This window comes from Pseudorasbora parva, chromosome 1 (assembly GCF_024679245.1).
Source record: "Pseudorasbora parva isolate DD20220531a chromosome 1, ASM2467924v1, whole genome shotgun sequence".
Classification (NCBI taxonomy): Eukaryota; Metazoa; Chordata; class Actinopteri; order Cypriniformes; family Gobionidae; genus Pseudorasbora; species Pseudorasbora parva.
Window position 1 is genome coordinate 18,609,255 of NC_090172.1, and position 15,682 is coordinate 18,624,936.

Sequence of the window (15,682 nt, forward strand, 5' to 3'; positions counted from 1 at the left end):
CCCTTTTTGCACTTGGTAAAATGATAAAATGATAAAAACCCGACCATTTTTGAACAAGTGGGCTTTCTGTCGAAAACGAGCCTGTAATGACTAATGAGCGGAGCCGGTGTGATTAGCTCAATAATCCGCAGGCGCGCTCATGAACCCGCCGGTAAAATGATGTTCGTTCAAATCCGGCTCAGACATGACAGAAATCTGTAGCTTACTATACTTGTTGTAGCCATTAAACAATGTTTTTCATTTATGTTTAAATATTATAGCCTAATATTATTTTTTTATTTCATCTGATTATGATAGGCTATAAGTGCAAAGATGCGAGTGGGTCAGAAATGATTTTGGTGGTTATATTTAGTTTAATATTAAGTTTTGTTTTGTAAAAAGCCTTTCATTCGTTTTGTACAAATTGTGTCTTAATTTTAATAAAGGTTTCTTCGGCCAATTGCATGTATTTAATTAATAAGAAGCAAATAAGTAGACTATGAGGTCGCGGAAGCGATCCCTTTCATTGCTCATGAACTGGCGCATGTCTCAAATAAACTGGAACTCAGCAGGCTTGCCTCACAGACATGAGAAATATGTAGCCTAATATGAGTAGAAACGAAAAGATTTAAATAAGCATAGTGCAGTGTTCAGAACTCACACGAAAACCAGCTTGATACAGATGGATCACGGCGATGGGCATGAGCGGGATGTTAAAGTTTAAGGGATTTTTTTTTTTTTTACCTCATACTGAATGTGATCGGGTGAAAACACATTTTAAACAGGTAGCACTTATTCACACAGGTACTAATTGTTCTCTCTAATGCGTTCAAAAACATATTGTAGTGCTTACCTACTTACAGTTATCAGTAGCCAGTAGGTAGCCTATACAGTTTTTATATTGTTATATTATATGATTTTGAATGTGCAGAAATCTGTATTGATCCGTAGATAAAATAACTGATAAAAATGTTCATCTTTCCAAACTTCCAAACAAAATTTGCACTGCAAAAAGCATCAATGATATTTAACTTTTAATGCTGATAAAGCCTAGCCTGACAAGCCAGACCCACATCAAGATCTTTGGTCTGGAAACTCACCATAGACAGGGCTCAGTCCGAGGGGCGGGATAAACGGTTGTCTTTCAAACTCTCTCTGCACGCGATAGGATAGCGGTACACCAACCGGAGCAACGACGGTGAAGGGGAGCTCGCTGACTGCGAATTAAACATTCGCTGTATCCGGTCGGCTAAACTCCGAACACATCTTCCCTTTTTAAGAATGACTTCAGTGCCGCTCTTTGTTCTTTTCTCAGAGGAAAGCTTAACTCCAAGTCTTCCGGAGGCGCGGGCAGAGCTGATTCGAAAGACATAAGTTCATCAGAAAAATAATAGCTGCACACAAAACATGACACGTAGTAAGAAAAGTTATTTAATGTATATAGGGTGGATGAAATCTCTGCAGCTTGTCAATAAAACGAACTTTCAAACGAATTAAAAGACTGTTGAAGTTTCCAATAGCCTACTGACAAAAAGTAAAAAATACACAAAATGTTACTTCTGTAGGATATCTGAATAGGCTAAATAAAATAAATGCCATAAAATCACGATTGCTTGGGCAGGATCTGGCTATACTGTCAAGTGAAAATCCCAAACATGACGCTTTGTTATTAATGCATTGTATTTATGACATTATTTTATTATGTAGGCCTACAATAATTTTCACTCAAACAAATTAAAAAGTCGGTTGAATTTTAGAATTGTTAAGAGGGCAAATAGACCATTTTAAAAATTTAAACAGGCTACAAAAAATAAAAAGTTTACGTTACAGCTGCATCTGTCTCTGATAAAAAATGTTGCAGCGATTTGATGCTTTTTATCGATTAGATGTTATTGAGCTCTGAAACCAGAACAAATAACTTCTATTTTTTGTTTGAGTGATCTAAATTCATACTTTTTTAGCCTCATCAAACCGTGGCTGGCTTGAATGCATGTTTAAGGCTAAAGTTACAGATTATTTCAATATGAACATTTTATTGTAGGCTATAGCCTAATCTTTTTTATGGATAGGCTACTAAAATGTTGCACAAAGGAAAATTGAGCGGTCCTTTTTCCAAACCCATGGGTTTCGTCATAAAGGCAGTTAAAGCTACAAACAGTCCTTTCAGACAAACTGTCCCACTTCAGCATGATCTTATGATTAATATTTCAACTCCCGCAGGTAAAGTTACAGTAGACACAAATTTATATCTCTTTCTGAATTCTGACTTTATAACTCACAATTGTGATTAAAAATAGTTTTCTCACAATTAGGCTACGAGTTATAAAGTCAGTATTCTGAGATAAAAAGTCGCAAATAGGCTACTATTTTTTTTTTTAATTTAGTGGCGGAAATGTGCTTCCATGTATATTCGAGTGGAAAAGGTGGATAGGAAACTTGTCAACAGCTTCACCTGCGGGTGTTGAAATATTAATCAGAAGATCATACTGATGTGGGACAATTTATCTGACAGGACTGTTTGTAACTGCCTTTATGACGAAAAACCCATGGGTTTGGACAAAGGACCGCTCAATTTTCCTGTGTGCAACATTTTAGTAGCATATTCATAAAAAAGATTAGTAGCCTACAATAAAATGTTCGGTCATATTGAAACGATCTTTAACGTTAGCCTTAACATGCATTCAAGCCTGCTGCGGTTTGATGAGGCTAAAAACGCATGAATTTAGATCACTCAAAAAAAAAAAAAAAAAAAGTTATTTGTTCTAGTTTCAGAGCTCAATTACATCTAATCGATCAAAAGCATCAAATCGCTGCAACATTTTTTTTTTAAATCAGAGACAGATAGCTGTAACCTAAATGTTTTATTTTTGTAGCCTGTTTAACTTTTTAAAATGGTTTATTTGCCCTCTTAACAATTCTAAAATTCGTTTAGAGCTTTTTGGATTCAACCGACTTTTTAATTTGTTGAGTGAAAATTATTGTAGCCCTACATAATAAAATAATGTTATAAATACAATGCATTAACAAGCGTCATGTTTGGGATTTTCACTTGACAGGTATAGCCAGATCCTGCCCAAACAATCGTGATTATTATGGCATTTATTTTATTTAGACTATTCAGAGAGGCCTACAAAAGTAACATTTTGTGTATTATTTACTTTTTGTCAGTATTGGAAACTCCAACAGTCTTTTAATTCATTTGAAAGTTCGTTTTATTGACAAGCTGCAGAGATTTCATCCGTTTTAAAACTATTAAATGATTAAATTGTAGGCCCTATATACATTAAATATTTTTCCTTACTACATGTCATGTTTTGTGTGCAGCTATTATTTTTCTGATGAACTTATTACATTGTAAAAAAAAAAAATAGGATGAATGGAGTTTGAGAGGTAACAACACGATTTTAGATTTAATTATAATATTGTACATGAGTCAAGAAAGTGAGTCGCTTTGTGAGGAAAGTGATTCGCTGTGTGAGGAAATTGATTCGCTGTGTGAGGAAAGTGATTCGCTGTGTGAGGAAAGTGAGTCGCCTGCTACGTAAGGAGAGTCAGTCGTCAGCCATGTGAGGAAAGTACTTATACAGATCCACCGCCGGCCTCTCAGTGGGTAAGTCGATAGTTACTGGCTATAGTATAGCAATTTCCCAAGACAAGTTATTAGTCTTATTTTTGTACCTTCCCGCCTGTCATAAAAAAACGCTGCACAACGAGAAGAGGTGACCGGACCCTGAGGAAGGAGAAGGACCGATTCCAGACCTTGGGGGACCTGTGTAAGCAGTGGACTGAGTCTGGAGTAGAAACATCCAGAGCCACCGTGCACAGGTGTGTGCAGGAAATGGGCTACAGGTGCCGTATTCCCCAGGTCAAGCCACCTTTGGGCTACAGAGAAGCAGCACTAGACTGTTGCTTAGTGGTCCAAAATACTTTTTTCGGATGAAAGCAAATTTTGCATGTCATTCAGTAATCAAGGTGCCAGAGTCTGGAGAAAGACTGGGGAGAAGGAAATGCCAAAATGCATGAAGTCCAGTTTCAAGTACCCACAGTCAGTGATGGTCTGGGGTGCCATGTCAGCTGCTGGTGTTGGTCCACTGTGTTTTATCAAGGGCAGGGTCAATGCCGCTAGCTATCAGGAGATTTTGGAGCACTTCATGCTTCCAACTGCTGAAAAGCTTTATGGAGATGAAGATTCCGTTTTTCAGCACGACCCGGCACCTGCTCACAGTGCCAAAACCACTGGTAAATGGTTTACTGACCATTGTATTACTGTGCTCAATTGGCCTGCCAACTCTCCTGACCTGAACCCCATAGATAATCTGTGGGATATTATATATTTTATATTTGGGACTTTTCAATGTTCGCCTCTAGTGGCAAAGATGTTGAAAAAAATTATTTTGGACATAACTTTTCTAAGTGGGTATCATGTTATACTATTAAATATGTATAGATATAATGTGTCTGACCTTCTCTCCATTGTCACCTTTTAGTCCCTGCTCTCCCACATCTCCCTGTCAGAGAAAGAATATAATATTTAATATTTTATTACATTGCATAAACTGTACACAAGCAGTGGTGCCTCGTTATACACAGTTGTTTCATGTTAAAACATAACATTAGAGAAAACAAGCATAACTGGAATTAGTTCAAAGATTAATTAAATGTGTATACAGTATTTAATGAGGCATATTAAAAAGCAAAGACAGTTCTAAATGTGAGTATATTAAAAAGCGTGCTCTGCACAGTCTGTACCCACCCTCTCACAAGTCAAGGTGCTTGTTGAGTCACTCTTCCTATTAAATTGTATTTTTGTTTGTCCTTTTATTTCAGTTGTCTAGGTCTCGTATACATCTAAATTGCCTTATTTTTAAAAAAAATAATTGCCCGATTGCCTTATTTTTGCAAAGCAAACTTAAAGGGAAACGTCCCCGGTTACGTATGTAACCTTGGTTTCCTGAGAACAGGGAACGAGACGCTGCGTCAGCTGACGTTACGGGGAACGCCTTCAGTGTGACAGGTGTCTGAAATCGCTATCAAATCACAATCCTACTGACCGTCGGCAGCTGGTGATGTAATCACCGTACGACCAGGTAGTATAAAAGGGCACCGTGCCAACATGACGCTATCCGCTTCGTCTGAAGGGACTGTGGGCAGGCACACCTTGAAGCATGGCCATCTGATGCAGTGTCTCGTTCCCTGTTCTCAGGGAACCAAGGTTACATACGTAACCGGGAACGTTCCCTTTCGAAAGGGAACTCGAGTTGCGTCAGCTGACGCTACGGGGAACGCTATACCCACACCGCCATGCTGAGGGGAGTGCACGCCCCTTACTGGCAGTGGGAACTGCCTGGACGAGAGTTCGAAGAAAGTCTGAACCACTCCCCCTCTAGCCACACAGGCTGCCAGTGACATCATTCCCTACGGTCATAGCCCAAGCTATATGCCTAAGAGAGAACCTTATTAAATCTTATCTGAGGTTTCCTACCCTCGGCTTGCTCGAAGGCCTGGGACCTACTACATTGACAGAAGGAGTCCCTTAAGGGAATGTGGCTAGAGGACCCGAGGGCGCCCCAGCCAGTCACTATTCAGGAAAACCTTCACCGAACACCACCAGGGAGGCCTCACCTGGCATCACTTCTGTGGGACACCCCAGCTTAGCCAACCCTGTCTGTAAAACAGAGCCTCCGGACATCGCTCTTACTCATGAGCATCCAGACTAAGGGACTGCAAACTGGCAATGTCCTCCTCAGACCGGAACTCGGAGACGGGAATCCTGGAGAGCAGTACTCAGCTTAGTGGTTCTTACCCTTGCCAGCGAGGGGAGTCTCTTCTGCTCAATCCTAGGATCTACTGAACACATATATTACAGGGGTGCTCAGGAGGCCGGAAGGCCTATGGACTGATCTAACCGGGAGGCCCCGAGGGGGGCCTGCCCGTCTGATCAGACTCAGGCGGCCGTAAGCTCGCAGAAGACCCTCAGTGAGGGGAGCTCTTAAGCCAGCCTGGCAGGTAAACCATGCTGTAGGCTAGCCAGTCCCTGTCCTGAAGGGACTGTGCAGCAGAAACTGAGTCTCGTCGTGCTAAGGCCCGAGCCCGCCCTTGAGTTATACCGGCTAAGGCCGGGACCCACCGGCGGGCAACCACTAGCTGTCAGCACAAAGCCAGTTATGCGTTCCCGTTCACTGGAACCGTGTGTCGTCGTCGTCCCCCCCCCACTCCCGGGAGGCCAAGAGGCGCCTCTACCTGGCACCGTTGGAGAGGCCTATTGCCGAATGGCAGTTCCCTGTTAGACTGGTTACAGACGGTGCTTAGCCGATGGCAAATCCCACCGGAAACCCCGCAGGGCTGGGGAACGACCTCAGGAGGGCCAGAAGAGGCCTGCCCCTGATAGCAGACCATGCTAGCCGCCTAGCTAGCAACCATACCTGGTAACCGGGGCTCACCCTACAGGAGGCCTAAAGCGGCCTAGATCCTGTCTCCCAGTGGTCGGAACCCTAGGCCACCCCCTCAGGGGACGCCGTCTGAGGCGTGCTGAAACTCAGCGAGCCCTCAAAGTCGGGCTGACAGTGGCTTGTCTGCTGGCTGATGTGGACTGGATATCCAGTCACTACCTGGGGACTCATCCCCAGGGAGGCTGTAAGTGGCCTACTTTTGACAAGGTTTCTGCTACAGCCGACATCGTTGGGGAGAACCCTCCCCGGCTCACATGGGCCACGACGTCGGAACTCACCCACAGGGAGGCCTACTGAGGCCTACCACCTGACCCAGAGTTAACTGCCCGGAGTGCCTCGGCTGGCGTCCCCCCGCCAGCCGGCCGTCTATAGATGGTCCGCCCCAGCGGCCCGTAGAAGCCTTCTGTGACGGCGCAGTCTCCCAGGCAGCGCCTATCAGCGTGGACTTAAAACACAATGCCCACAGCAGTGCACTCAGCATAAAACACCTTGACCTTGTCTGGACGTCCAGCGGTCCGCCGTCCGCGCAAGGGCGTCAGCCGTGGCAGTGTTTCGGCTCCAGGGGAGCATCCTACCAACCCATGCTTTCCGATGGTTGCGAAGTACAGCTCGACCCGAGCCCTAAAAAGGTGGAGCGGAAGACAGAGCAAGAGGTGAAAAATTGAACATACACAACTGGCCGTCTCCTGAACCAGGCCGGGGGGGCGCCCGTTAGTGGCGGCCACACTAAGCTCTGGGGGGCGGGGTTAGCAAAACCAGTCTAACTGCGCACCCGCGAAGATACGCCTACCCCGTCCCCACGACCACTGGCAGAGTCGCGATCCATTCTGCTACACACCTTTCTGCATTAATAACAACCCCCAAATGCAAAAGGGGGATGGGCAATTGGCCAGACGACCCTAAACTGCGGGGAGGCCGGATAGGGATAAAAGCCCCTGCGGGACTACCGTCAGGGGCCCAGGGCAACTGCCAGGGCGACATGCCACCGCGAGACACGACCGCCATCCCATCAACAGCCTAGGCCAACTTGATGCACTAGCATCGGTCTGATAGAACCCCACAAACAAAGGCCCTAAAAAGGGCTGGGACAGACCTTACTGCAATTCATGCGCTAGCCTGTCCTCACATATTCATCTAGACATTTCACTAGCAGAGGGGCTAACGCTACCCAAAGGTGGCTATGGCTAAAAAAGTTCGCTAGGAGAACGTACGTCAGTTTACATCGCCGCTACACGCCCGCGGCATGTGCGGTGGCCTCAACTGTTCATATTACACATATCCAGAAGAGAAACAGCCTTATAAACTACCGTTGCTACGCTAGCAAACATACAGCCTACATAAACACTCTGTGTTTATCACAAACATCGTTCTAGCCACCTTAACAGGGGAACTTACAGGCCCAAACTCCAATTGTTACACATTTTTTGCAAAAAACACATCCCTCAGGGAAGCATAGAGTCCAAACATACGGCTTTGAAAAGAAAGAATGTTTGCCCTAAAAAGGGGACTCACCCGCTGTCTTCAGTGCCTCATCGCTTCATGTAACATGCATGCTTCGCTCTCACACCCCGGCCTGGCAGGCCGTCAGAGTCTCACATCCGCTCATCATAGGCCCGCCCGGCCTGGTGTAAAGCGCGCCCGGGAAGATAAAGGAAGGGACACACATTACATCCTCCACACCCTCGGGGGTGGAGACTCACCGCCTCGCTTCCGGCGCTGGAAGCGGTTCTTCTTCCCAATGTCCCTCCTCCTGTTGCGGGTGTCCCGCCTCTTCTGCGTCCTACTCCTCCACGGAGGGGGTGCACGAGAGGCCACGCTACTACGTTGGCCCAGCCGATGATCCTCAGATCTCGACGGGCCAGGGACACCCTCCTGCCTGGTCGCCACCCCCATCGTGTGCAAGGCCGCCGCCGCCTGACCCGCCGACGTGTATGCCCTGCCATTAAGACGTGAAGTCGTCTTCAAGGGTTTCGATGGCAGGGCCGGAGCTCTAAGTGTCGATGGCCGCCCAGACGCGAGATAGTTCGCGAACGTCTCGTCAATGGGCGGCATTGACACATACCCTGCCTCAGCCAATCCCTCGACAGCAGCAAAATTAAAACGCTGATGTCGATGGATTCGCGCCGAGTAAGGTTTCTTCCATGCCCCCACGACCTGCTCGTGAAGGTCGGGGAGGAATGAAAGGCTCCCAGGAGCTGGGCGGCTATGGTCGGGGAGAAACCGATCGCCCAATCTGTCAGGGCGGGCAGCCTCTCCCCTGGCTCTCTGCCACGGCAGCTGAAGTCTCAGTGCCGCGCGCCCCATCACATCCAGGAGCTCCCCATACACGGGGCAGGATGGCTGGGAGGATTCGGCCTCAGCCTCATTCTCCTCCTCATCCACAGCCATCCTCTGATCAACTGGAAGAGCACGGGCTGACGAAGAGGAGGAGTCTCCATCCGACTCTTCCTCCGTCAGCCTGCCCTCGCGACCTGACTGATCGTCCGCGAGCACTGTGCTCTCCAGACGATGAGCCAGGTCCATCTGGGAGCCCCAGGACAGACGGCGCCGCTCAGCCTCGGCATGAGCGGGACCGCTCCCAGATGCTGGCTCTTCTTTCCTCGAGAAGAAGGCCAAACGAGAGCGGAGCGTCCTCAGCGGAAAACGCTCGCAGTTTGCCCCCTCGAGAACCTCCCGCGCGTGCTCTTCCCCCAGGCAGAGCACACAAAGGGTATGCGTGTCCTCAGGCGAGAGAAACCTGGGACACGGATCAGCGCACTTTCTATACGCCCCCTTACGTTTCTGTGTGCATTTCATCTTTTTAACTTACAGACTTTTTAGCGAACCAGACAGAACAGTACCTGAAGACGAAAGGATAGCGTCATGTTGGCACGGTGCCCTTTTATACTTCCTGGTCGCACGGTGATGACATCACCAGCTGCGGACGGTCAGTAGGATTGTGATTTGATAGTGATTTTTTGACTCTTGCATCACTCTTAGAGACATTCTAAACTCTGTTGGAGTTAGACAACACGTATCGGGACCCACTCATCGCCTTAATCATACTTTAGATCTAATAATGTCACATGGAATAAATGTTGATGCTGTTAAAATTCTGCAGTAGAGCGATTACATCTCAGATCATTACCTAATATCATGTATACTTAATTTACCTAAGGCTGCAAAGCCATCCCCTCGCTTCAAATATGGCAGGACGATAACCGCTTCAACTAAAAATTGCTTTGTACATAATCTTCCTCATCAGTTCCATCTCCTCACCATTACAGATAGCCAAGAGGAACTTGATGCTGCAACAGAAACTATTGACTCTCTATTTACTAGCACTTTAGACAGTTGCTCCCCGGCGCTTAAAGAAGATTAAAGCAAATAATCCAACGCCGTGGTTCAACGAGCACACTCTTGCCCTTAAAACAGCAGCCAGAAAAATGGAGCGCAGCTGGAAGAAAACAAAACTGGAGGTTTTTCGCAATTTGTGGAAAGAGAGCATGATGGCATATAGAAAGGCCATAAAAACTGCTAGATCTGCTTATTTCTCAACTCTTTTAGAAGAAAACAAACACAACCCTAAGTATTTATTCGATACAGTGGCTAAATTATCAAAAAATAAAGCTTCAACTTCTGACGTTTGTAAACAACACAGCAGTAATGACTTTATGAACTTCTTTACTAGTAAGATTGATAATATTAGGAATAAAATTATGACCATGCAGCCGTCTATTACAGTATCACTTCAGACAGAGCATTGTAGTGTCACTGAGGAAAAATTACACTCATTCACTACTATAGGAGGAGAAGAATTGGCTAAACTTGTTAAATCATCAAAATCAACAGCATGTATGCTTGACCCTATACCGACTAGGCTATTAAAAGAGATACTTCCAGAGGTCGTAGATCCTCTGCTTAATATCCTTAATTCATCTTTGACATTAGGATATGTACCGAAAACTTTTAAGTTGGCTATAATTAAACCACTTATTAAAAAAAACGCAACTTGATCCTAAAGAATTAGTCAATTACAGGCCAATCTCGAATCTACCGTTTCTATCAAAAAATACTAGAAAAGGCCGTGTCTTCACAATTATGTTCCTTTTTAGAAAGAAATGGTATATGTGAGGATTTCCAGTCAGGATTTAGACCGTATCATAGTACTGAGACTGCTCTAATTAGAGTTACAAATGATTTACTCTTATCATCTGATCGTGGTTGTATCTCTCTATTAGTGTTACTCGATCTTAGCGCTGAATTTGATACTATCGATCACAATATTCTTCTGAATAGAATCGAAAATGATGTTGGCGTTAGTGGAACTGCTTTGGCATGGTTTAAATCGTACTTATCTGACCGTTATCAGTTTGTAGCAGTAAAGGAAGAGATGTCACACCTATCACAAGTTCAGTATGGGGTACCGCAAGGCTCAGTGTTAGGACCGTTGCTTTTCACCCTGTATATGCTACCACTGGGAGATATCATTAGGAAGCATGGCGTTAGTTCCCTTTATCGAGGGAACTTCACACTGCGTCGGAACGACGAAAGGGGGATGCTCCCTAAGCATCAGCGACTCTGAAGTCTGAATAGAAACTAGACCAATCCGATTGCCGTGCGTGATGACGTCATTGTGACGGCGTACCCGGAAGTATAAAAGGGGAGCCGGCGCATAATGGCGGCAGTCTTTGCTCTTCAGCAGGCGCTCTGTGTTACATTGTCTGTCTATTTACTGTTGTTTTGTCCAGTTGCGATTGAGAGTGTGTTTGACTAGTTTAATAAAGTGAGAATTCAAGCAGTGTGTGCATCCTTGCCCTCGTTACATCTCGGGCTCGGATACACACATGCTTTGTGTGCAGTGTCTGGGTGTTCAGCACGCTCGGGCGGCTCTCGAGGGAGCCGCCTGTGAATACTGTGAGCGGCTGACACTCAGACTGCTCCGCTCTCGGCTGGCCGTGTTCGATGAGACCGGCCAGCCTCGTGAGCCCCGTGGTTCTGGACCCGCGGTCGCTGAGGCGGCTCGGCGTCGCAGATCATGGGGCTCACAGCGGGACTTGTCAGAGGGTTTCGGGACTGCCGCGGCACTTTCCCAATCCTCCTCTGACAGTTCCGACGATCTTCCTCCCCGTGTGGAAGCCCGCTTGGCGGCATCTTCCCCCGGGTTGGAGGGTCTGATGCTTAAGCTGTCTGATTCTGAGGAATTAGATGTGCTCAGCATCGAGGCGGGTGACGTTAAAACACCATACACACTGCTTCATTCATAAAATAAGGTGCTCAGGCAGTCCCCGAGGGGGCTGCCTGTAGTAACCCGGTGTTCTCCGTTCCCGTGCGGAAGCCCGCGATGCGGCTCTTCCCCGGGATGGAGAACCAGATGCTTGAGCAAACTGATTCCGAGGAATTAGATGTGCTAAGCGTCGATGGAGTGAAGCAAACGAGAGCTCGCCACCTTATAATGCAGGCTCGATCTCGCGTTGCCGAGGCAGCGCGTGCATTAAGGGTCTGCAACAGAAGTGAACACACGCTATATGTGTACATGTGATACTGTTTAGCGAGGCTTGCAGTCAGCTCCTGAGGGTGCTGGCTGTGGTCATTGAGAAATGTCTCGTAGCGTACAGAAACGTGCGTTTTCGAGTGTTTCAGCCACGCACCTGTGGTCTTTCATCTCGAGGGATGAAAGCCAAATATGTTGGGAACGATTCGAATCTCGCGTTGCTGAGGCAGCGTGTAGATGACGAGTAGTTGAATACATATTTAAACAGTATGGTCTGGTGATTAGGGCTGCATTTAATTCTGAGAAAGAATTTAAATTAAACATTATCTGACTTTGAGGAGTTAGATATGTCTATTCAGCCTATCATTCAGCATGTTCACGTGATGGGTGATTATGGTGGCATTTATTTCTGAGGAATTAAATGGGATTTATCTAACTTTGAGGAGTTAGATTATCAGCCTATCATCCCAGTTGTGTTCACTATTTGGGTGTTTTGGTGGCATTTAATTCTGTGCAATTAAATGGGATTTATCTGACTTTGAGGGGTTAGGTATTTCAACCTATCATCCAAATTGTGTTCGCTTGTATATTTATTGCTCCTGGGGAGCGATCGAGGTCGCCTCCTCTGTGGAGTCTTCTGGAAGTCGATGCTGCGATCCGCCGTCTACGACGCTCGGGCCACATTGGCTTCCAGCGAACGCATGCTGCTCTAGCCGCCTCTAGAAAGACTGCAGCTGGGCAGCAAACGCGTTCGCACACCGAAAATCCTCCCCGACTAAGCCCTGCCGGGTGGCCGCTTCAGGGGGTCGGGCAGGAGGCTCGGTGGGTACCAGAGACCAGCCTTGAGAGGCTGGTTCCCCTAATAGGATATATCAGTGCATAGTCATTATGCTCCTAATATATCTGCTTGGGCCCTGTGTACCATGGGCAAAGGGTGCAGACTGCAGTTCAGTATTCCAATACCGAAGTCATCGGTGTGGTCTGAATGGTGGTGTGCCCAGCCCAGTGGCCTGCTGGCCAGCCCCCTCTCCAGAGGAGCGATCGAGGTCGCCTCCTCTGTGGAGTTTTCTGGAAGTCGATGCTGCGATCCGCCGTCTATGACGCTCGGGCCACATTGACTTCCTGCGAACGCATGCTACTCTAGCCGCCTCTAGGGAGACTTCAGCTGGGCAGCGAACGCGTTCGCACACCGAAAATCCTCCCCGACTAAGCCCTGCCGGGTGGCCGCTTCAGGGGGTCGGGCAGGAGGTTCGGTGGGTACCAGGGACCAGCCTTGAGAGGCTGGTTCCCCTAGTAGAATATCTCGGCGCATGGTTATGCTCCTGAATATATCTGCTGGGGCCCTGTGTACCTTGGGCAAAGGGTAGAGACTGCAGTTCAGCGTTCCACCACCGGGGTTCATCGGTGTGGCCTGAATAGTGGTGTGCCCAGCCCAGTGGCAGGTTAGGGAACAGGAAGTGTGCTCCCTGATGGTAAAGGAGGCTATATAGTGTATCCCTCCGCCAGACAGGGAGTCCGGCTTTACGGTCGCTACTTCATGGTTCCCAAAAAGGATGGAAGGGTGCGTCGGAGGTACTTGAACCGTTCTCTGAGGAGATTCAGGTTCAAGATGCTCACTATCCCATCGTGAGTCAGATCCAGTTCGAGGACTGGTTCGTCACGATGTATCTAAAGACGCATATTTCATATCTCCATCCTTCCTGCCCACAGGAGGCCTGAGGTTCGCTTTCGGGGGCGAGGCGTACCAATATCGGGTTCTTCCCTTCGGCCTCACTGTTAAGCACACCACTGTGAAGCACTTTCAGAGAGTGCTGGGGCACATGGCAACAGCGTCCAACGTGATACCGTTCGGCCTGCTACACATGAGACCCCTCCAGTGGTGGCTGAAAACCAAGGGGAATTCCCCCAGAGGGAATTCGTTCCGTATGATCAGGGTAACGCGCAGATGCCTTCGTTCCCCAGTCATATGGAGGAAAACTTGGTTTCTGCCCAGGGGCCAGTGTTTGGAGCGTCCTGTTGCCGGGAATCCGTTTCAACAGACGCCTCCCTCACTGGTTGAGGCGCGGTCATGGACGGCCGCTTGCGAGGGGCCCGTGGGAGGGCCGTCATTCCTCCTGGCACATAAACTGCCTGGAGATGATGGCGGTCTACAAAGCTCTAGGAGCTTTTTCCCGGACCTCCGCGGCCAACATGTCCTGGTACGGACAGACAATACGGCTGTCGTAGCGTACCTCAATCACCAGGGAGGGTTGAGATCGCGCCCTCTGTGCAGATTGGCACATCTAATTCTCCAGTGGTCCCAAGGGAAACTGTTGTCCATTAGGGCAATGTATGTCCCGGGGGTCCAAAATCAGGGAGCAGACATCCTGTCAAGGCAGGGGCTGAGGCCCGGGGAGTGGCGGCTCCACCCCGAGGTGGTGGAGGCCATGTGCGAGAGGTTCGGCCCAGTGGAAGTGGACCTGTTTGCGTCTCGAGAGACGTCCCACTGTCCACCGTGGTTTTCCCTCACGCATCCAGCCCCGCTGGGGTTGGATGCCATGGTGCAGACGTGGCCGAGGCTGCGTCTGTACGCATTTCCCCCGATCGCTCTGCTCCCGGGAGTCCTGGAGAGGGTTCGTCAACAGGAGGTCAGCCCACTTCTGGTGGTGCCCCGTTGGCCGACTCGAGTTTGGTTCTCGGATATCATAGCTCTGCTGGCAGGTCACCCGTGGCAGATTCCTCTGAGGAGGGATCTCCTGTCTCAGGCGGCGGGCACGATATTTCATCCCCAGCCAGAGATTTGGAACCTTTGGGTCTGGCCCCTGAGGGGGCCAGGTACCTAGAGGCTGGCCTGTCGGCAGAAGTGGTAGAGAACTTACTCAGTTCCAGGGCTCCGTCTACAAGGAGACTGTACAGCCTCAAGTGGAATGTCTTTTCCACTTGGTGCAGGGAGCGTGAGGTCGACCCAGTTAACTGCCCAGTGGCTTCAGTGCTGGAGTTCCTCCAAGATCGCTTCTCTGCGGGTCTAACCCCGTCCACACTCAAGGTGTCCGTGGCTGCCATTGCGGCTTTCCACACGCCTTTGGGTGATGGGCCTTAGGGTAGGCACCAGCTGGTTGTACAGTTCCTCCGTGGGGTTCGGAGGATGAGGCCTGCGGCTCGGTCCAGAGTTCCAACCTGGGATCTGGCAGTGGTTCTCGGAGGGCTGGCTGAGGCCCCCTTCGAGCCGCTGGAGCTGGCGGAACCGAGGAACCTGACCCTTAAGGTGGCTTTTCTCCTCGCCATTACTTCTCTTAGGAGAGTGGGAGATCTCCAGGCCTTGGCGGTAACACCAACCTGCCTGGAGTTTGCCCCAGGTGGAGTGAAAGCCATCTTACATCCTAGGCCGGGCTACGTGCCTAAGGTCCCAACAAGGGTGGTCAGGTCACTGGTTCTGCAGGCATTTCATCCTCCGCCTCACGTGACGGCGGAAGAAGGGAGACTTCACCTACTCTGCCCGGTTAGGGCACTTAGAGTCTATTTGGAGAAGTCTGCACAATGGAGGAGATCTCAGCAGCTGTTAGTGTGTTTTGGCTCACCCAAGAAAGGGTTGCCTGCTTCTACTCAGACAATCAGTAATTGGATTGTCCAGGCAATAACCATGGCCTATCGGGTGCGCAGTTCGCCTTCACCCTTGGCCGTGAGGGCTCATTCCACCAGAGGCATGGCCTCTTCAGTGGCCCTCCTTTCTGGGGTCCCATTGCAGGATATCTGTGAGGCGGCTGGGTGGGCCACCCCGCACACCTTTATCAGATTTTACAGC

At 48.5% G+C, this 15,682-nt stretch overlaps 1 protein-coding gene across 1 annotated transcript in view; it reads right to left on the reverse strand.

Moving 5' to 3' along the window:
- Positions 1 to 15,682, reverse strand: part of LOC137058526 (collagen alpha-1(XXV) chain) — an 800,473-nt gene that overhangs the window by 268,165 nt on the left and 516,626 nt on the right. The window contains exon 13 of the mRNA XM_067431845.1: positions 4,443 to 4,487. Coding sequence (XP_067287946.1) covers positions 4,443 to 4,487 — 45 coding nt within the window. The remainder of the gene's footprint in view (positions 1 to 4,442; positions 4,488 to 15,682) is intronic.